At 35.3% G+C, this 22,646-nt stretch overlaps 1 protein-coding gene across 1 annotated transcript; it reads right to left on the bottom strand.

The window, feature by feature from the left end:
- Positions 1-6,823: 6,823 nt before the first annotated feature.
- On the bottom strand, positions 6,824-22,254 carry LOC107156246 (T-complex protein 11 X-linked protein 2-like). The gene is given in 9 exon segments (XM_048797321.1): positions 6,824-7,308; positions 8,201-8,364; positions 8,862-9,043; positions 9,131-9,348; positions 9,602-9,738; positions 12,292-12,512; positions 13,453-13,573; positions 16,586-16,718; positions 22,121-22,254. Coding segments are annotated over 9 exon segments (1,536 nt in total). The 5' UTR covers positions 22,248-22,254; the 3' UTR covers positions 6,824-7,075.
- Positions 22,255-22,646: the final 392 nt, after the last annotated feature.

Genomic DNA, 22,646 nt, shown 5'->3' on the forward strand with positions numbered 1-22,646 from the left:
AGCAAGATGGTTAGGCTCTGTCATTCACTAGCTGTATGAGCTTGTGTAACTTAACCTTGCCCTATTCTTCATCAGTTAAAAGGTGGATAAAATACAACCACCCTTGTGGTGGTGTTTTAAAGATTAAATGGGCTGATTTTATTATAAATCACATAAACTGTAGTTCACATTGTCAGTGTAATTGCTCTTGTACAGAGTAGGACTATGTCTATTCTCTGTTTGGAGTATGGTGCTAGGACATGCATATAAAATTGAAGAAACAGATCATAAATCCAAGATTCATTTTGTTGTGATATGTTTCCTCCCAGGATCTGACTTAAGGATAATCCTAATTTAGGGGAAAGCATTAAAGTGACCTATCAGTTACTCCTAAAGGCCAAAAAGTCCATGCCAAAGGTGAACTCTGCAGCTGGAAAACTGGAACAAAATTTTCCAAATTAGTATTTAAGCTTCAAGATTACCTGAAGAAATGGATAATACATAGACTTCAGTTACCAATGCTCTCTATCCCCTCTCCAAAGCTAGGATGTGAGGTCTTGAGGTATGGCTGAATGTTTAAGAGTGTCTTCTAACACTTTCAGAAACGTTCCCCTCAAAACACTTCCTTCATAACTACTTAACCTGCTGCTAAGGCCCTTGCCTTGAGAAGACAGCTGCAACTCCAGTACAAAATAGACAATGGTCAGCCACAGTGCTTTGTTCTATCCCTGTCTCTGGCTGAATTCTTCATAGGACCAAGGCACTGTGAGGCTATGAGAAACATGCCTTACAGAGGAGCCATTAATACTGTAGATTAGTGAATATCAGGGCTGGGGACGTGAGGGAAATGGAACTGACTGCTGAGAGATATAGGATTTCCTTTTAGGATGATAGAAATATTATTGAATTCAATTGTGGTGATGAATGCAAAACATAGTGAATATACTAAAAAACATTTGAGTTGTGCATTTTAGAACAGGGAATTTTGTCATGTGAATTATATCTCAATAAAAATACAACAGACAATCTTAAAGAATATGTCTAAATTGTCACAGACTGTTGGTAGAAATATGGATATTATAGGCACTACTGGTAAAGGCTCAGAAGTAAATAAGAAACATGTTTTTGGAACTTGGAAGAAAGGGTATTCTTGTTTTATAGTGACACAAAGCTCAACTAATCATGTCCTACCTTTATATAGGAAGCAGAATTTTTTTATAACTTTATTTATTTATTTTTATGTGGTGTTAAGGATCGAACCTAGGGCCTTGCACGTGTAAGGTGAGCACTCTACCACTGAGCCACAACCCTAGTGCCAGGAAGCAGAACTTTAAAGAAAAAATTGAATATTCATTTGAGATTTCCAAATAAAATGTTGAAAATGTGACTTGGTTTCATCTTCTTGTTTAAGAGGTAATAGTAATAAATTGAGGAAATAAATTGAAATAAATTGAGGAAATAAACAGTAATAAATTGAGGAAAGAGCTATTAAGCATGAAAGAACCAAGACATCATGATTTGGGAAATTCTTAGTCTGTTCAAATTACACAATATGCTGAAATTAGATTTATTATCAGAAAATTGTGTCCTAAATGTAAAGTCAATGATATGGCTGGAAAATATTGCTGGAGCTTTGAACAGATAAAAATGTCAGAATATTAATTAATGCAGAGAGCTCTTTAAAATTAGGCATATGATTCATGAATCCATTCTCAGCAGAGTCCAGGAATAGAGAGAGGAATTATTCAGGAAAGATCTGTGAAGGATCCTGTTGTCAAATGGAATGAACATACACAGTAGAAACAAGATATATTGAAATAATGGTACAATAGTAAAAACAGTGCCAACTTGAACTGAAAGGGACACAGAGAAAAATGAAATAAAGGAAGGCTATTGGACTCCCAAAATTCTATAGGTAGGAATTGAGCTGATAGACATACTCTGCTGTAAACATATACTATCCTTCAAGAAAAAATGAAGAATGGCCCTGAGAAAAAAATCTTGGACCAAAATGGCAAACCCCCAAGTACAGAGTGGTCAAGCCTCTAACCACACAGGAATATTCCCAAGTCTTGAAATTAATGAAGTTTTGTTGGATTTCATTTTCCTTTCAATTTCTCCCATTTGGAGTAGGAAAGTTTATAACTATTATCCTATATTTCTGCCACCACTATAAGCAGGTAAGAATATTTTTTTTAATTCACCAGTCTACTGTTGAAGAGAAATTTTGCTTCAAGAAAGATCACATCCAAGGGCTGGGGTTGTGGCTCAGTGGTAGAGCACTAGCCTAGCATGTGTGAGGCACTGGGTTCGATTCTCAGCACTACATACAAATAAATAAAATAAAGGTCCATTGACAACTAAAAAAATAAAAATAAAAAAAGAAACATCATACCCAGAGACTCTCTTAAACCTAATTCAGATGATTTACAGATGAGATTTTAGGTATGATACATAATGTGTTGATATTTGGGGGAATACTGGGATGAGGTAAATGTATTTTGCACATAAGATGGCAACACATCAAGAATCAGAGGAGAAACTGTGGTAAGATGAATACTGGCCCCCAAAGATATCCATTCCTATTCACTGGAACCTCTGAATGTTAGCTTACATGGCAAAAGGGACACTATGGATGTGATTAAGAATCTTGAGATGTAGATTATCCTAAAGGGCCCTAAGTGTAACAATATGTATCCTTAGCAAGAGAAAGAGGAGAAAAGCTGACACAGAATAAGGTGGTAATGTGATTAAAGCAAGATACTATGCTGCTGGTTTGCATGATGGAGGAATAGTAACTCTGGAAGCACTAATGGAAAATCCATTGCCTTACTAAGGAATAAAGAATACAGCTTGGGCTGGGGATGTGGCTCAAGCGGTAGCATGCTCGCCTGGCATGCGTGCGGCCCGGGTTCGATCCTCAGCACCACATACAAACAAAGATGTTGTGTCCACCGAAAAAAAAACAAAAAATAAATATTAAAAATTATCTCTCTCTCTCTCTAAAAAAAAAAAAAAGAATACAGCTAAAGAAGCTAGAAAAAGCAAGACAATGGATTCTCCCCCCCTAGAACATCCAGAAGGATTGTGGCTTTGCTGACACCTTGATTTTTGACCCAATAAAACTGATTTTGAACTTTTGACCTCCAGGATTTATAGGAGAATAACTGCAAGTTATTTTAAGCTGCAATGGTTTTGGAAAATTTTACAGTAGCCATAAGAAAACAATATAGGAAACTTCAGAGATAATCTCCTCTACTTGTTTTCAGTTCTCAAAACTTCTTCCATCTCTGCTTCAACTCAAGCTACCTAGCTTTGTTCTTTCATATTTACAGCCTTCTGGAGATATTTCATTTTTTGAAACATGGCTATATGGGATTAAACAATAAAATTACTGATTTAGTCTAGTACACAATTTTATACATAAGGAAAAATCTCAGAAAAGTAAAATGATTTTCCCTTAACTCAATCAGAAAATACAAATGAAAAAGTAAAACACAGGTTCTTTACTCTCAATTAAATCTTCTAATGTCATGCTACTCTAGAATCAAGAAAGTAGACTGAAGATAAATTGTAGAAGAATAAATAAAATAATATATGTAAGAAGCTTTAAAAAGTCTCTGGCACATAAACATGCATAAATATTAATTATTAATAATACATGCATGCTATAAAATCTATTTTATAATGTATTAGTATATATCATATTTATATTATATGAAGACTGATAAATGTTAATTATTATTATAATGTATACCCAAATACACACATAATGTTTCGGGAAGTAAACAGAAAAAAATCTGATAATAGTTTCCTCTGGGTATGGAAAATCAGACACAGGGTGAGAGAGAAACCAACTTCACTATATGTCATTTCTAATCATGCACATTTATGTATCTATCTATCCTTCCATCCTTCCATCCATTCATCCATCCCTCCCTCTCAAAAGGATGAACAGGACTAAATAGAGTTAGCTTTCCTTGTTTAGTATCAAATTCCCATCTCCTCCATATGGAAGCTCAAAAGAACCGGTTCAAATCCCTACAAAATCAAACAGATTTAATTTATAAAGTATAAAGAAAAGTTTCACTTTAGAACATCCATCAACTCCTTTGTGGTCACCGCAGAGATCCCTTTAAGCACATTTGCCTCTTAAGATACTGTGATTTCCAATATTAAGATTTTTAAATTATATTCATATTGGAAAATCAAATTAGAAAATCTAATTAGGCAAGGCCCTTTGCCTATTTATTTGATATACAACTTTTACCTTTCCATAATCTATTCTTGAGACTGTCTGTTCACATGATTAGAATACTTGATGAATTCCCCAGATTTTCTGTGGTGACCCACTTCTAGCCAAAGTGAAAGTATCACTCTGTTTTCATTTCTTCAAGCACCCTTGGTAAATTGGAAGTAGGTATTTGTGTACTTTTATTCCTCTTGTTACTTTCTAGTTTTATTCCATTGGGGTCTGAGAAGACAATGATATTATTTTAATTTTTTAATATTTATCGAAAATGATTTGTGGCCTAATATATGATCTATCCTGGAGAATGTTCCATGTGCTATTGAGAAGAATGCACATTCTGATGCTATTAGATGAAAAGTCCTATAAATATCCCTTAGGTCCATTTGCTCTATAGTACAGTCCACTTAAAGTGTTTCTTTGTTGATTTTCTGTCTGTTTTATCTGTTCATTGAGGAAAGTGGGTATTAGAGTTTCTCTCTCCCTTTAGACTTGATATTTACTTTATATATTTGGATGGTCCCATGTTGGGTATGCACATATTTACAATTGGTATAGCTTCTTGATGAATTGATCCTTTTAGTGATGCATAATGACCTCATTTGTCTCTGTTTACTGTTTTTTTTTTTAATTTAAAGTCTGTTTAATCTGATATAAATCCTGTCATTTTCAGCAATATGGATGGAACTGGAGGTCATTATGCTAAGTTACATAAGCCAGACGCCAAATGTTCTCACTTATTTGTGATAAACAATAAGCCAATCTCATAGAAGAATGGAATGGAAGAGTGGTCACTAGAGACTGGGAAGGGCAGGGGCAGTGGGGATGGAAAAAAGTTCAAAAAGGGCACAAAACATAGTGAAGGAATTACTCCTGGCTCTTTTTCAGCACTTTTGGGTAATTATTGGGTAAAACAATCTATATTTCAAAATGACTAGAAGACTACAAAATCCCCAATACATAAAAATGATTAATGTTTCAAAATATGGAAATGCTTATTATCCTGATATTATGTGTCCTATAAAGATGTACTTATATCTCAATTTAAAAACACCCTGTTCAACTAGCTGTATTGCCTATCTGAATCTACTGTCCAGAGAAATCAATTAGAAATTTACCATGGGACTAATAGAATTCAAGTCTCATCTCTTGGGCAAAGTAAATTGTATACAGCTCCCCACAATCTCCTGAAATGGTAAGGACATTTTTTTTCACCCACTTAGGTATCTGATAAGTTAAATCCTATTTTCCTCTGTTCATTCTAAACAAGCCCAAATTCAAATCCAGTTTTTCCCTAGTTTCCTATACTGCTTTTGGTATGTTTCACTTTGCCTGGGAATGTGAGGAATATCTAAAATTTCAGAAAATAAGCTCATATCCTTGTGAACCTAGAACACTTGTCATTTGTGATGCTTAACTGAGTTGATAATAATAATCTAGCAGTTATGAGTCCCAGACTAGAAGTAGGGAAAAAGTATGGTGGCTGCCCCAGCTTTGAATACTCACATTATCTGTTAAAAATGGGGTGTTCTGAGCCTAGAAATGTGGAAACAGAAGATTCATTTCAGTATAAAATAGGACAAGGCATAATACAAGTCAGTTACTGACCTAAGTGTTCGAGTTTGATATCACTATCAGAGACACCAAGCCTGGAAAGTTGGATCACTTGAGCAAGAGAAATTCTATGGAGGCTGAGGCCTATCCTTAGCTGAATGCATACTAGCAGATAACAGCAACTCTCATCTAATCTCCATTTTTTAATACTGCTTCAAACCAAATGCCAGAACAGTTAAGACCCTTACTATTGCTATATCTTTTTTTTTAATTATAAGTAAGTTTAGGGGCCAGGGTTGTAGCTCAGTGGTGGAGCGCTTGCCTAGCATACTTGAGGCACTGGGTTCAATTCTAGGCACCACATACAAATAAATTAAACAAATAATAAAGGCCCATCAACAACTAAAAAAATATTTTAAAAATAATAAAAATAAATAAGTTTAGGCCAGGCTCAGTGGCCCATACCGGTAATCCAAGCAGCTTGGGATGCTGAAGCAGGAGGACTGCAAGTTCAAAGTCAGCCTCGGAAACTCAGCGAGGCCCTAAGCAATTTAGCAAGACCCTGTCTCAAAATTTTAAAAAAATAAAATAAATAAAAAAGGGCAAGGGCTGGGGATGTGGCTTAGTGGTTAAGTGTCCCTGGTTTCATCCTTGGTACCAAAATAATTAATTATTTAATTAAAATATGGAAAATTTATATCAGAAATGTGGTTCTACATTCTCTTTTTATCTTTATTTTTTAAATTTAATTTTATGTGGTGCTGAGGATCGAACCCAGGTCCTCACACATGTTAGGTGAGTGCTCTACCACTGAGCCACAACCCCAGCCCTCTACATTCTATCTTAACCTGTAATTCAGTAAAATTTCTGACTTCCAGGAGACCTTATATCACACTCTGGTTAATCCCACAGTTTGCACAGCCCTCAGGGAAATGATTTTCCACTAAAAAAAAATGCTAGCATCTGACATTACGATGCCTGCTCAAACCAGAATATTAGGAGTGATTAGCCAGTGAAGGAGAATTTTGGGCCCACCATTTCTTAGCTAATAAGGAAATGAGAACATAACACCTGACTTCAGATGTTTCACAGAAGGAATTGAGGTTTCTTGCAGCTCATAAATTTATTAAGGGAAGGTGGTATTTAAGGGCCAATTGGTGTTTATATACTCGACCCTTGCAGCTGTAGTAAGGGAGAGAGCTGCCTGCTTTGTTGGCCATAGGTGATGTTATTCCAGGAACATGCTGAACCCTCTCTTCTGGGTCCCTGTTGCCATGGCTGGGTCCAGCACAATTAGATAGGCTCTACTTCTGTTTCTTGTGCCTGAGCAGGAAGGATGACATTATTTAGGATCTCAGTATAGTACAGGCTAAATACCTGCTGATTGTGATGCATCAGAGTGATAAACTTCCAACCCAGTTCTGCCAACTCCCCCTCAATGAAAATAAGGCCTCCAGGAAAGTCTAGCAAAGACTCCTGCATGCCACGAACCAAACAGCATTTCAGAAACAAATGGATCCTCTGTTCTGTGAGCAGGGGAAAAAAAACAATAAAAAGGGGAATGAAAATTTATAATGCACTCTCTGATCACCAGAGTTTTAAATTAACTGAGTTATTAACCAACCTATCTGCTCATTTGCATGAACCATATAATGAGATTTCTGTAAGCTATGATTTGAAGAGGGAATGCCATCAAGCTTTCAAAGATAAAGCATGATCAAAACACAGTGAGGGCCTTTCTCAGTGGTAGAGTGTTTGCCTAGCATGTGCAGGAACTTGGGTTTGATCCCCAGTACCATAAAAAAAGTGAACTAATAAATTTCTGTCTGTTCATAAGATTACTTTAGATATCTATATGTGAGATCATAGTGCACATTTGACCTAACAAAAAGATTCTAGACATCATACCTGAAATTCCAAAGTTAAAGTCCACGTTAAAGTCAGTGCAGGAAGTTCAGACCATAATACAGAAACCAAACTATGATAAGATATTGCAGTTCAAAGCAAACTGGCCAAGTTAATTGTTTCCATTCCACAGTTGCACATTGTCTACAGCCTCACTATCAATCTCATGGAAGACAGTAGGGTCCCACATGGTAGCTTAAAGCATGGGATAGAGACAGGGTTTTCCAACATAGATCTTGGGCTATAGTTAGAGAATTATCAGGATGACTTAATAGGGTTGGTGGGATAATAGATCACCCCTTTGAGTTAAATTGGGTGTAGATCCAACCTAAAACCATATATTCACTTTTCATATTGAAAGAAGTCCATTTCAACCCTGCACATTATAGATGAGGAAAGCTAAAGCTAAAATACTTCCTAAATTATCATGTTGTTCCATTCCCCAGTCAAATTTACCTATCCACCCCACATATTATCACCACTCTTCCCCACAATTATCACAGGAACTCTTACCAATGATGCAACGAATGCAATTCCCTTTCTTGGCAATGTTCTGGAGTTGGCCTATAAGAGATGCTGTATTTTCACTACTCACAGCAGTGAGGCCCATGTTCTTAAGACCTTTATGAATTTCCTCAGATACCTGTTCACTCACATTCTGCATAGTCTCTTCAGGCCTAGATAATGAAGGATAGAAAACAGAGCAGCCCTAGCATAAGAGCAAAGCCCAGAAAGCCCCATAGCAGCGGCTAAGCCACTCAAGGAAGAATTCTGTTTCTCTACCTCCAGCAGATGAAATACTTTTGTTGTTACCTTCAAGATATCAGCTAATTCATACATACAATACCATACTCCATCTTCAAAGGAAACAAGGGTTGTTTCCATTCTTGGATCCACTCAATATTCTTAGTCTTGTAAACTTTAAATCTGAATTAAGATTTTCTTGGATATTTTCCATGGCTGTTTTCCAACTTACCCAATTAAATAGCAAATACAATAAGAAATGTTTTCTATCCCAAGTTTCAATATGGCTTGTCAAAAACTCCGACTATCTTTGGAGATGGTCCCCAAAAGCCTCTGCTCTGTGTGGTTTGCAATGAATAATATTATATTGTCTACCTGTGTCCCAAATGCCCCCATTATTTTCTACTTAAGAAAGATCTATGTAACATACCTGGAGTTAAATTCTTCAGTTAAGGCCTTAGTTATATATTTTATTTTATCTACAAATTCAGGTGAGCTGAATAAAACACTGCCAGAGAAACTTCTTGCCACCAACAAGACTGAGGCCAGGATAGTTAAGCGGTGCAATTTGGACTCCATCTCCCGGAGCCGGATCCTGTCCACCAGCAGAGTCTGGTGAGGTAGAATAAAAACAAGCTGTCAGTAAAAGGAGGCACAGACTACAAAATAACAAGACAACGACCCAACACAGAATCCTACCTCAGGGAATTCTTCATTTCCATGACCCCAGAGAAGGAGGTTCAAGTACCCCCGGTATAGCACCATTGTGAGACTGGGAATCTCTGGGTTGTTAGGTTCCTGATCTGGAGATGAATATTCTATGCTGGAGGAGAAGCTGGGAGAGTCAGAACTTGGAAATGGTGTAGTGAGGTCTATGGCTGCTTTGGTTAGCCATTTTGTGGTATAATTGAGAAGATCTATGAAAGAGAAGGGAATATATAATTTCAAACTCCAAGGCTTGAAGATTAAGATTTTGAAATATAGTCTTGGTAAATAAAGAAGTGATTTTGTAGGTCTTTCTGATTTAGAGAAATGATCTTTATCCCTACTTCTTCCCTAAGGAAGAAATTTTCTATTTAAAAAAACAAAGCAAAAGAACAGAAAATCACTGTAAGAAAGCAAGCCCAGTGTCAAATTTTCCCCACTCCTGCTCTTAAATTTTTAACATACTGGGCTGTTTATCAAGGAGTTCCTGAAATTTAGCTCGTTCATACTGGACCGAATGTTCCTGGATGTAGGGTCGAAGGCTCTATATAGTGTAGTTTACCATGTCCATCTTCATCAGGCCCAGAACATGGAAGATGCCCCTGTCATAGAGAGAAAAAGAATATTTACACCATGAAAAGAAATTCTAGTATGGAGAGGTGGGACTCAAACAAAGAATCATATAGTCATAGTACTTAGAGTTAGGTGAAGCCTTTAAGACAATGGTCCTATTACAGTTTATAATTTGGTATGGTTTGAGTGTGTCCCCAAAAAAGCCTGTGTTGAAAACTTAATACCCAATGCAACAGTGTTGGAAATGGAGCCTACTGGAAGGTGATTTGCTTATGAGGGCTTCACCCTCATGAAAGGATTAATACTGATTATACAAAGGGTTGAGGCTCTGAGTTTGATCTCCAGTTCTCTCTGGCCATTTGATGTCTTCTACCATCAACTGATGCAGTCCCTCACTTGTAGACTTTCTAGCCTCAAGTACTGTAAGAAATAAATCTCTTTTATTTATAAATTACCCATCCTCAGATATTCTATTACAGCAACATACAACAGACTAAGACACAAAGGCACTGGCCAGGGACCTAAGGCCACAAACTGAATTGGTGGCAGAGATAAGAACAGATATATTTGACCTCTTAGCTACCAGCCTGAATTCATTGCACTGTAGCTACACCATCACTTTAGAAAAAGGGAGGAAGAATATCACCAAAATGTTAACAACTATATGTGGATATTTGGAATGTAGGTTGTTAAATTTCTAACCCAGTGGGCAAATCATTTTGCTTTTCTAGGTTTGGGTTCTTCTATCTAAGAAACAAGAATAACCTTCATTCCTGTTCCCTCATAGAATTTTGGTTAGACAAACAGGAGAACATCTGGGAAAGAGTGGTTTGAAATCTATAGATATAATAATTACTGTACTTTAATGTTTTAACAGTATCACATTAAGTTTTCATGCCATAAATGGGGCCTTAAATGTTGTAAAGATTATGAAAGGAATCATGAGAGATTATCATTGTAAAATAAATTTCAACAGTCCAGGAAGAAAAGTGATGTTAGTTAGGTCTTCAGAACAGAAGAGCTAAACAAGACAGGAGTTATATCATAGTATCTGGCTCATAGTTTTCTGGCATGGTATCTAGACTAGACTTCAGGAACAGTACATGCTATGATTTGAATATGGTTTGCCTCCTCTAAAACTCATGTGAAATTTTAATACCATTTTGAGGTATTAAGAGGGTGGAAACAATCCAACTATGGTGTTTATAGGTGAGGCCTTTGATAGGTGATTAGGATTATATAAGGTTATCAGAGTGAAAACCCCATAAATGAATATTAGTGGTTTCATAAGAAAAAGAACCAGGCGTAATGGCACACACCTGTAATCTCAGCAGCTTGTAAGGCTGAGGCAGGTGGATTGTGAAAATAAAACAGCCTTACACTAAGCAACTCAGTAAGACTTTGCTTCTAAAAAAAAATACAAAATAGGGCTGGGAATATGCCCCAGAGTTCAATCCCAGTACCCGGCTCCCCCCTCCAAAAAAAAGGAAAAAGAGAGGCAGGACACATAATCTCTCACTCACAATGTGATACCTATGCCACCTTTGGTCTGTGCCGGCAACAAGGCTATCAACATATGGGGCTTATTAGCATTGGGCCTCCAAGCATGAGGCAAAATAAAATTATTTTCTTTGTAAATTATCCAGTCTGTGGTATTACACATAATAGTTATAGAAAACTGCTGCGCCCCTCCCCTGACTCAGGCAATGGCAAGGCCCTACTGAGGTGGATGGCGCAAGGCGTCCATCCTCTGGAGGAGCGCAGTATGTTTCTGGGAATGGGCTGATTTGTTTTTGTATTCCTTTAATAAGTATAGTTGCGACTTCTCATATGACCATTAAGTATGGAGGAAAAAACATGACTTTCCCAATTAATGCAACTACTTCTAAAGAATAGATCTGTTTGCTCTAAATGCAATGATTCAGCTGTGGAGCGTAAATTGTTAATGTCTAATGAAAAACTCCCTGTATTCCTCTCAAGGAAGTTTTTGAGAAATTAAATTAAAATCTAGAGAAGAAAAATTAATGTTAAGAAGACAGATTAGTGCTTAGTACTGGGCAACTTGTTCTTGTTCCTGTGCACAATGGTTTGTGCTCTTACTCTTGTTTGATTAAAATTAATAAAAGTCAACCACTTGCCATAACCATGGCACCGGTTCCAGTCAGTAAGTCAAGAAAGAATAGTCAAGGTATAGGCCAATAGTTTGGGACATTTCTAACTATTATTAAAAGTTAACTAAGCAGAAACAGCTCAAAGCAAAACGCGAACTGAAAGTACAAATGCTTGCTTATGCATAAGCCAAGATACATTCTTCTATTCTAATTGTAGCTACGTAATATTTTGTTTCTTTGAATAATGATTCCTGTTTTGTAACCACAAAGTACTGTGAGCCTGCCAAAATGAAAAGTATATATGATCAACTTCACAAGTAAAGATTGGGATCAACATCTTCACTTTGGTGTCTGTGTTGTTTCTCCACCCCGCTTTCGCCGACTCCTCACCATCCATTCATCTCCTGAGACCCCCTGTTGGAGCTGGACTCCGACAGAAAACAGACTGAGACAGCATGTCTAGATTCTCACCTAAGCAATTGTACTGGATCTGTTATGCTCTTTAGATTCTGCACTGCTTCATTTCGAACTGGTGCACATAGCAGGCTCATCAAATAGAGAATAAATTTGGAGAGATGATAAACATTCAGGGCTCCACGCTCTGTTTCCTGTTTGAGGAGATCCATGTCCAGAGCTTTTTCAATCTCATTTCTTAAACAATTCTGGCATGGTAATAGCAGTGATAGCAAGATCTGCCCAGAAAAGGAAATCAAAGAAACAAATTCTCTTTAAAATCATGAACTTTCTTTAGTGAACAAAGCTTTTAGGCCAAATGTCTGACCATATTTTTAGGGGGTCAGGAACGTGGATCTCTAAATTTCTTAGTATTGTTTCACTCTGTTTAGGGTGCAATTACAGTGCAAGGCTTCATTGGGTTATTTATAGTAGCAGTTATTATTTTCAAGGCAGAATGAGATAAAGATAGGAACAAAAGTAAGGGTATGATAAAAAGAAAGTGAAGGATATGAGAAATACAAAATTCACACCACAACAAAGTGATAAAGTATTCTTAATAAAGGATAATGATATTTTAGGTTGTTTTACTCCAAAACACAAGGATGGAATAACCAAAGGATCCTTTAAGGTTCACTTCAAATAGCCTTTTGACTCAAAAGTACAAGTCCCCTGTGAATAAAGGTATTCTTACTCATCTCTGTGTTTCTGAAGCACATAAAACATAGTAAGAGTTCAGTAAAAATTTATTTAATTGAAAATATATGATGTTTTTATAGTAATATCCTAACTGTTCATAATCACCTCATACAAATAAAATAGAAACCACTCTATACTGCCCATGTTCAGAAAGTATGCTGCTTAGGATTATTAATAGCCATTAACAATCTAAAGGTCTAGGATACTCAGGAACTTCAAGTCATCTAAAGGAAGGAACCACACACAGTGGTGCACACCTATAATCCTAGATACTGGGAAGGCTGAGACAGGAGGATTGTAAAGCCAGCCTGAGAAATTTAGCAAAACACTATCTCAGAATGAAAAATAAAATGGACTGAGGATATAGTGCAGTGGTAAAGCTACTCCTGGGTTCAAACTCCAGTACAAATAAACAAGCAAATAAACAAAAAGTAAAAATAACAACAAAAAAAACCTGATGGATGGAAGTTGATTACTCACCTCCTTAACTTTTTTCAGAAGTTCAAGGGCACAAGAGAAGTCAGGAGGAGTACTTGATAACTGCTCATGTAGATGTTCCCAAAAAGCATTGTACATTGTCTCCACAAACCTGCTTTCCAGACTGTTAAGAAGGTTAAATGTGCAAATTCCACTTTACTTATAAAAATAAAATAGGATAATAATTTCCCAAACAACATTTAAAATCATAAAAAATCATTAAATCAACAGGCAAGGAGGAACTATGTTTAGATTTGAGAAGGGTTGAATAAACTTAAGTTAGTCTCAAATGCAAATGCATGGGCCAAATCCTCTCACAAGGGCACCTCGTGGTTCCAGAGACACTCTCTTCCTGCAGTAGAAAGAACTATGAACTAGAGGCTTAGACCCTGAGTTCTGACCCTAGTCCTGCATCTAACTAGATGTGAGCTGTTTCTATTTCCATATACTTATACGTTTGAACTAGATGATCTTTTTCCTTTAGGCCTGAAATATGGGGAAAGGTTTTCCTTCTTTATGACACTGAAAGCTCTTTCAAGCACTTCATCAAGTCCAAAAAGGAGCTCATTATTTTCGTGCTTCAAAACTATTCTTTATTTATATTTGGTCCTGCAAACCAGAAAGCTAAGCCTTTTTTCCCTAAAAACATTACTTTTTAAGTAAAAAGTAATGGGTTTTTATTTTAAAAATACAAACAATACAAAAATAAATGGAAAAAATGTCAGAGTTCATCCTTTAACACACCAATATAATTTGTGAGAAGTCATCAACTATTATCTGTCTGGTATATACCAGAGTCCTTCTTAATTCCTTTCTCCTCATCCCTTTTACCCACTTAGTCACCAAATTCCATAGATGCTGCTCTTTACCTATCTCTGGAATCCATCCCCACCTACTACAATCTCCTACCTGGACTATTGCAAGAGTCTCCTATATGGCTACCCTGCCCCACATGGTCTTACCCCTACCATAATGCCACATATACTTGCCAAACTCATTAATTTTCTTCAGATACAAATCTGACCATGATGTCATGGTCCTTTAAAGTCTTTCAGGAGCTACCTACCACCAGCTGGACACATGGTCTCTAAGATCCTTCATAATCCTATTCTGCCACCTCTTCTAATTTTGTGCCTCCAACAGTAACATTCGACTACAATGAATGCATAATTGTTTTCTACCATTCTATGCCTCTGAAGAGCCTCTTTCTCTTTTAAGAGTCCTTCTCCCTAGACCATCTAAAAAGTGTCTATTCATACTCCAAATTAAACTCAAATGTTACTTTTTCAGGAAAGTGTTCTTTGACATTCTCCAGGCAGCTAAGCACTAACATAAAACTCCATACACTAGATATGAGAGAATTTATCACTCTACACAATAACTAATTGACTGCCTCTCCTAGAGAAGCTTCTTGATGGCAAAGACACCATTTAACCCATCAAAAACTGCCTTCCACCTAATAAGTATTTAATGTTTGTTGAATGAATGTATGACAATGCAGGCCCTTAAGAGCATATTATTGTACAAATGTATCAAAATAGATTCTACTGTCCTGTATAGCTGTAAAGAACACATATTATTTTTTAAAAAAACAACAAAAAAAAGAATACGAAGAGTCTATCATTGTAATTAGTATTCTTTTATAAGCCCAAAGTGAAACCAGTTGTCAATATCTATAGATAATAGATGACCCCAAACTCTATTTCAGCCTTTTTTCTAGTATACTTTGTGCATTACTACACTTGAAGAAGGCTGTTAGTAACAAAGTAATGAAATTCAAGCTATGGATAATATTATTCCACCTGCTTAATTTATTGACACCTCATTACCACCACAGTCCCTGACTACTTTAACAAATCTTCACTCTCCTAGTTTTGCTTTTTGTACTAGTCTAAATCAAGCTCCAAATGAATTCAATGAAGATGATGCTAGGAGACCCGTGTTTTGGCGAAAACTTATTTTAGGGAAATGGCTTGGCCTGGGTCACTGCTGGCGATAGGCAAGACAAATCTAAGATGTGTGAAGATGAAAAGAACCACTGTCAGACCAAGGTGCTTCATTAACAGACTCACTAAAGTAGCAACATAACAGAAGCATTTAAAGTGGTAAATTATAAGTGTTATAGAATACAGATTCTTATGAAAAATCTACCCATTTAACTATTAATAATCCATTAGAGGCATTCAATTCATACTTGCTGAATGACTCTTAATCATGCACTGAAATATCAACATACTTAAAAGAAACAAAAAAAGCCTAAGTTTATTTTATTTTATTATTTTAACTTTATTTTATTTTTTGGTGCTGAGAATTGAACCAAGGGCTTCACTATGCCAGGCAAGCAATCTACCACCGTGAGCCACATCCCCAGCCCCAAAGCCTAATTTTAGAAGGGTATTATTTATCAATTGGGTTCTGAATCTGATTCACTAATATCTTTAGTAAGTCAATTATGAAGGAGAAATGATCTGTAAAATCTCTTATCACATGAAGAGTACCGAATACCACTATTAGAAAAATGATTATTCAGGGCTGGGGTTGTGGCTCAGTGATAGAGCACTTGCCTAGCACATATGAGGTCCTGGGTTCAATCCTCAGCACCACATAAAAATAAATAAATAAAACAAAAGTGTTGTGTCCAACTACAACTAAAAAAATAAATTAAAAAAGAAAAATGATTATTCATCTGTACCTGTTTAATCTACAGACAAACTATACCTTCCCATTCTGTCTAAAAAGATCTGAAATTCATTCTATATTTCATTATTAACTGAGAGCCTGGAATGAACATTTTGATAGTAATCAGCACTAATTTATTCTTATTCAAATATAATATGCTGGGCTGGGGCTTTGGCCCAGTGGTAGAGTGTTCACCTGGCATGCATGAGGCACTGGGTTCAATCCTTAGCAACACATAAAAATAAAATAAAGATATATATATATATATATATTGCTACTTTGACCCTTTTTAACTAATAATAATACCGATTGATCTGCTGTTTCATTTGTTGATACAACTCAAGACATAATCAAACATTAAAGTTACTCATAAAATGCTTCAAAAATGTTCAAAAAGCCACTATGGTATGAACCTGTACCAGGAAATATGAAACAGAAAAATTAGAATAGTCTGTACCTGTTTGGAGGTAAATCTTTCTCTTCCACATATAAATCTTTGTTCACCATGATTTCATGAGCAATGCTCAGGTTGGAAACTACATTAACTCTCTCCGTAAGAGGAGTGATAGAAAGTGCTTCTGGTTGACTCTCTAGAAAAAAGCACAGCAATCATCAAAAGGGAACCCATACAAAAAAGAATTTCTATTTTATTCAGAGATCCATTAAGACAAGTAAGAAAAGCCTTCAAATTTAGATTCATCAACTGAATCTTACACAGATTCACTCAATCATTTCAGTATTGGGGGCTTTCTGAATTCTGCCTTTCAACAGCACTGAAAACTCAGAGAAATCAGGAATGAGAAGATGTTAGTTTATTATGAAAAACAGAAAGTGAAACTGCTTTCAAAACCTTCTACTTGAAACATCAAAATAAGCAAAATATAGCAAAGGAATAATGAATACATTGTTGCTTGTAAAATAAACATTTCTATAAAATGTATTGTGTTCCCACTATCCATTTCATACCTCTGAAACTACCTACAAGATGACAGTTAAAATCTCCCTATAAAAAATACCATAGGTCTTATTTGATGGTTCTAAAGCTGAAACAGGCTTTTAAAATAGTAATTTCAAATCTGAGGATTCAGCAGACCAATAAAATTTCTAAAATAAATAAATAAGACTTGTTCATTTTATTTTCCCATGTATAGACATTCAGACAAAAGAAAAACTCATCCTTCCCCATCTCTCACCCTGTACAAAATTCAATTCAAAATGGATGAAAAAACCTAAAGTATAAGATCAGAAACTCTACAATTTCTATAAGGAAACACTTCAACATAAAAGCACAGGCAACAATTTCCTGAACAGGACTCCTTTAGTTCAGGTAGTAGTAGCAAGGAATAAAGATCTTCTGCAGGGCAAAGGAAACAATTAACAGAATGAAATTCTGACAGAGCCTACAGCTACTATTCTGACAGGTGACTAATAACCAGAATAGATAAAGAACTTTAAAAACTCAACACATTCAATAAATGGTCAAATGATCCAGACATACTTCTCAAAAGAAGAAGTAAAAATGTCCAAAAATTATATGAAAAAAAGTGTTCTTCCTTAGCCATTGAGGAAATTTAAATCCAAACTTTACTGAGATTTCATCTTGTTTCTGTCAGACAGCAATCATCAAAAATACAAATAACAGGGCTGGGGATGTGGCTCAAGCAGTAATGCGCTCGCCTGGCATGCGTGGGGCGCTGGGTTCAATCCTCAGCACCACATAACAATAAAATAAAGATGTTGTGTCCACCGAAAAATAAATATTTAAAAAATTCTCTCTCTCTCTCTCAAAAAAAATACAAATAACAATAAATGTGGGAAGGATGTGAAAGGGAAAAGAACTCTAGATACTGTTGGTGAAAATGTAAATCAGTACAGCCAATATGAAAATCATTATTGAAGCCTCTCAAAATCTAAAAATAGGGCTGGGACTGTAGCTTAGTGATATGATTTAGCTACCACTTCTCAGTGTTTATCTGAAAGTCAGCATACTTTCAGATGCATGCATACCCATGTTTATTTCAGCATGAGTCACAATAGCCTAGGTGTATATGCCAATAGATGATGAAGAAAATATGCTATATATACAAAATGGAGTATTATATACCCATAAAGAACAAAATTGTGTCATTTATAGGAAAATGGATGTAACTGGAGATCATCATGTTAAGCCAAATAGTCCATACAGATGCGGAACAATCCATTATTCCAACACTGTCTTTTTCTCAAAAGATACTTCCAGATAGTCTGTTTACCATAGAATCAATATATAGGTATAACTGACCATTACAGTCAGGAAAATTAATCTAGTTTCATGGGTGGACTTTCCAGTCCATACTGCAAGACACATTAAAGATGGACCTGGGAAATGGGTCCATACAAGTCTTTTTATAATTTTTACTTACGTGACAAGCTTGTTCATGAAGCTGCATGGCTATAAACTCTGTAGCTGAAAGTTTACCTTCCTGAGCCAGGTTTCTCAGTCATGATCAGGATGACTGGTTTAAACTTTTCTTTGATATCTGATTTAATTTACTGAATCGTGTTCAGTAACATTAAGACTCTCAATATTATAATTTTAAGAAAAAAAATTAAAATATTAAAAATATTTTATAAAATCTAGTATGTCTCCCTGGGGTCCTGTATTCCCCCCTTTTTTAATTTAATAAAATTGAGTAAAGGCTTGGCATAAGTCATAGTATCGTCAGTTTGAGTTATATATTATAGTACAAATATTTAAATAAGAATAGATTAACCTTTTATTGATTATTATAATTTCAATATAGATAAGTGGATTTATCCTAACAATTTAGAAAGAACTCTCAATCTCTTTGAGAGAAGGTCTCAAAATATTTTTATATTTTAGAATATTATTTCTTTAAATAGGTATCTCTCAATTGTCTTTAAAAAGTATGATTAAGGTTATTTCCCAGTGTAGGGAGCAGTATATAAATCTTACTGTATTTTTTATAGACAATAGGTCCAGCTAGAGAACTTATTTACTATCAATGAATTTTTTAAAGTTTGTAACCTTTATTGCACAAAAGTAATATACAACTTTAATTTGGAGAAACTCAGTCCTAATAAAATGTTTTTCCAAATTCATATAATTATCTAAAAAACAAAATATAAGAATTAACAGTGTCTTTGAATCAATCAAATTTAGTCTCCAAGGATAATTGTCAGAATTGGGATCTAAGTTAGCAGTTTAATATACTTAGTGTTTAATCAACGATGTAAATTTATTTACCAAAATTAATCTTTGTCTTAAATAGCAAGAATCATTAGGCAATAAAGACCTTTTTTAAAAAAACTTTACATTTTAATAGGTTTTTGTCATGCAAAATATGGAAAAAATCTTAGCTCACATCATATAATCAAATTAGGAAAATAGTCTGAAATATCCTTGAATTAATCATTTAAAATTTTTATAGTTAGTCTGATACATATAAATCTCTTTTTTAATTGTTCTAATTTTTTATATCATCTGGTTAGATAATGATATAAATATTTTTCTATTTAAAAATATGTTTATCATTAAAATTTAGAATATAAAGACCTTATTTTACTCAAAGATGATTTATTTTTTCTTTTTTAGGATCTCCAATGTGTGCTTTCTCTCTGTTGAAGCATCTTTATTTTCTAGAATTTTTCCTAGTTATACTTTGGAACAATTTCTGAAAACCTTAGAATTTATAAACAAATTATTGTACTTTGATAAGAAATATCAATGAAAATAGTTAAAATATTTGGATATTTCTGTAGACAGAATTATATTTGTTTATCATCTTATAAGTTTGTACAATAACTTGAGAATTAGAAACTACTTGAAGATTGTATTTTTACTTAAAAGCAAATTTATAGTAAAATACATTTATCTCAAATATCTAACTAAAAGGCAGAGTATCAGATAAATGTACATATAAAATGTATAAATTATGGGTTTTCTGTTGAAGAAAAACCATTAGACAAATATATATTAACTAAACAATTAGACATGTGCTAATTATTTTATAGATTATCAACTATAGTTTATCTAAATATCTAGAAAAATATATATTAAGAATAAGGACAGGGCTGGGGTTGTGGCTTAGTGGTAGAGTGCTTGCCTGGTGCATGGGAGGCACTGGGTTCAATCCGTAGCACCACATAAAAATAAAATAAAGGTATTGTGTCTGCCTATAATGAAAAAAAATACCACACCCTACCATCAACAAAACAAATCATTTCATATAATGTATCTTCGGTACCCCCAAAAGCACAAATAAAATCAGTCTTAAAATAGACTTAAACCAACTTTATTTTTAAAATTCATTACATCATCTTTATTGTCTTATTTCATCAGTAATGGTAGCAATCATGCCACAGATCAGTTTGAAATTAGGGAGGCCAAGGTTCTAAGTTTATTATACAAACTGCTTACAGCAATAATATACAGCAAGCACATTCAGTAGTTAAAATTATTACTTGGTATAAAAAATAAACATGCAATAAAACTATTTTCTCATTCACTTTCAATGTAGATTCATAATTTGTTCAGAGAGAACTGTTTGTCTCCAAGATATAATAAAACTCACATATAAGAATTCTAAAATGCCTCCAAGAATTCTAAAATGCCTCCAATTCTAAAATGCCTCCAAAATAATGCTTATGTACATTATTTTTCATTCAAAAATAGTCTTTAGCCAGGCTTGGTAGCACATGCCTGTAATCCCACAAACGTGGGAGGCTGAGGCAGGAGGATTAAAAGTTCAAGGCCAGCCTCAGCAACATGGTGAGGTCCTGAGCAACTTAGCAAGATAAAAAAATAAAAATAAATAAAAAAGACTGTGGATGTGGCTCAAGTTTTTAAACACCCCTGGGTTCAATCCCTGGTACAAAGAAAAACAAAAATTTTTCAACACAAGTCTCATCCACTCACATTTCCTTTTTACCCTAACAATTAAAAAGCTACATGTGTTAAAATATACCATCTAATCAATACATTTAGATATTTAAGAGGCACTATGAAATAAGAATTATGCTATTCCATTATTCTGTTTAAAAGCAGAAACCTTAAGTGCCCACCAAAGAAACATATATTTCAATACAATAGCATCATGGCCTCCAACTCTTATTTTTCTTCATTTCAATCTTCAAGAGTTTAGATCAAGTTGTCACCTTTGGACAGGTCTGCTGATTAATGTTCAGTGAGATTCACAGAGGTTATTAAAGGATTACAATTTGAGTTCTTGTGAGGGTGGACTATCAAACCAAAACCTCAAATGCCTAACATAAGGTATAAAAGACCTCATATCCAAATATTTACATGAAAATACTGTTATTACATACCTAAAAAATTTTTACCCAGAGTAGTGATAATTTATATGTCAACAAAGCACTTCCAGAAAAGGATACAACACAATTCCAGCACCAGATACTTTCTTTTGAGAGAGAGAGAGAGAGAATTTTTTTAAATATTTATTTTTCAGTTTTTGGTGGACACAACATCTTTATTTTATTTTTATGTGGTGCTGAGGATCGAACCCAGCACCCTATGCATGCCAGGCAAGCGTGTTACCGCTTGAGCCACATCCCCAGCCCCAGCACCACATACTTTTGATTATTGCAATTCGGTTCCAGATCAACCATTTACCCTCTTCAAAAAAAAAAAAATACTAATGCTATCTACCATGTTTTGAACTGACGACATCACTCTCAAGTCTTATCAAACACAAATAATTATGCTTTGTTGGCCTCTTTCTCTGGAACCAAAACCTTTTAATTTTACTTGACAACCATAGGCCTAAATCCTATCCATAAAGATAGAAGGAACGAAAAGATAAGGAAAAGAATAATTTAAAAAAGGACTATCAGGAAAATGAGGCAGAAAAATATAAGGTTGCAGAAGCCCTCTATATCCTTTAAAGGCACATAAGCAGTGGGTTGCCTATACCTTAAACCTAACTGCTATGAAGAAGCACCTAAAGAAGTGATAGCATTATTCTAGACCCACCTAGAGAGTGGTCACCTAAATGTAAGGTATTGTCTTCTTGGCTCTGCTCTGGTGTTTTAGGCTTATGAGCCCCACTCTCTGTTTCACTAGGGTCATTCTGGAGCACAGCTTTTTCAATTTTTGGCATCTTGATGTTATCTAGAATCAGGAAGAGGCAAGTTATATAACATCTGGCTCTGACCCAGGGACAAGGAGCTAAAGGGCTCTTCAAATGCTACTGTGTGCCCTGGTGCTCCCAGTTGAGGGGAAAAGTGCTTCAAGGCCCTCTAAAAGGAACATTTAGGTTCTTCAAACATGCCTTGAGGAGAGGAATTTGGGATTAATGTGACTGTCTTTACTGAAAACCTAGCATTTCACAAGCAGAAGGTAAGCCAAGGCCCAGAAACAGACAATGCCTCCCCAGAAAGAGGGCACACCACAAGCTACAGTCCAAGCTAGGAAAGAGACCTTCCTCAAATCTGGCTACTTTTAATTAATCCCATAACACCCCCTTCCTTGTGAAATTCCACATCAGATCTGTCTGAAG

Source organism: Marmota marmota, unplaced genomic scaffold (assembly GCF_001458135.2).
Source record: "Marmota marmota marmota unplaced genomic scaffold, marMar, whole genome shotgun sequence".
NCBI lineage: Eukaryota > Metazoa > Chordata > Mammalia > Rodentia > Sciuridae > Marmota > Marmota marmota.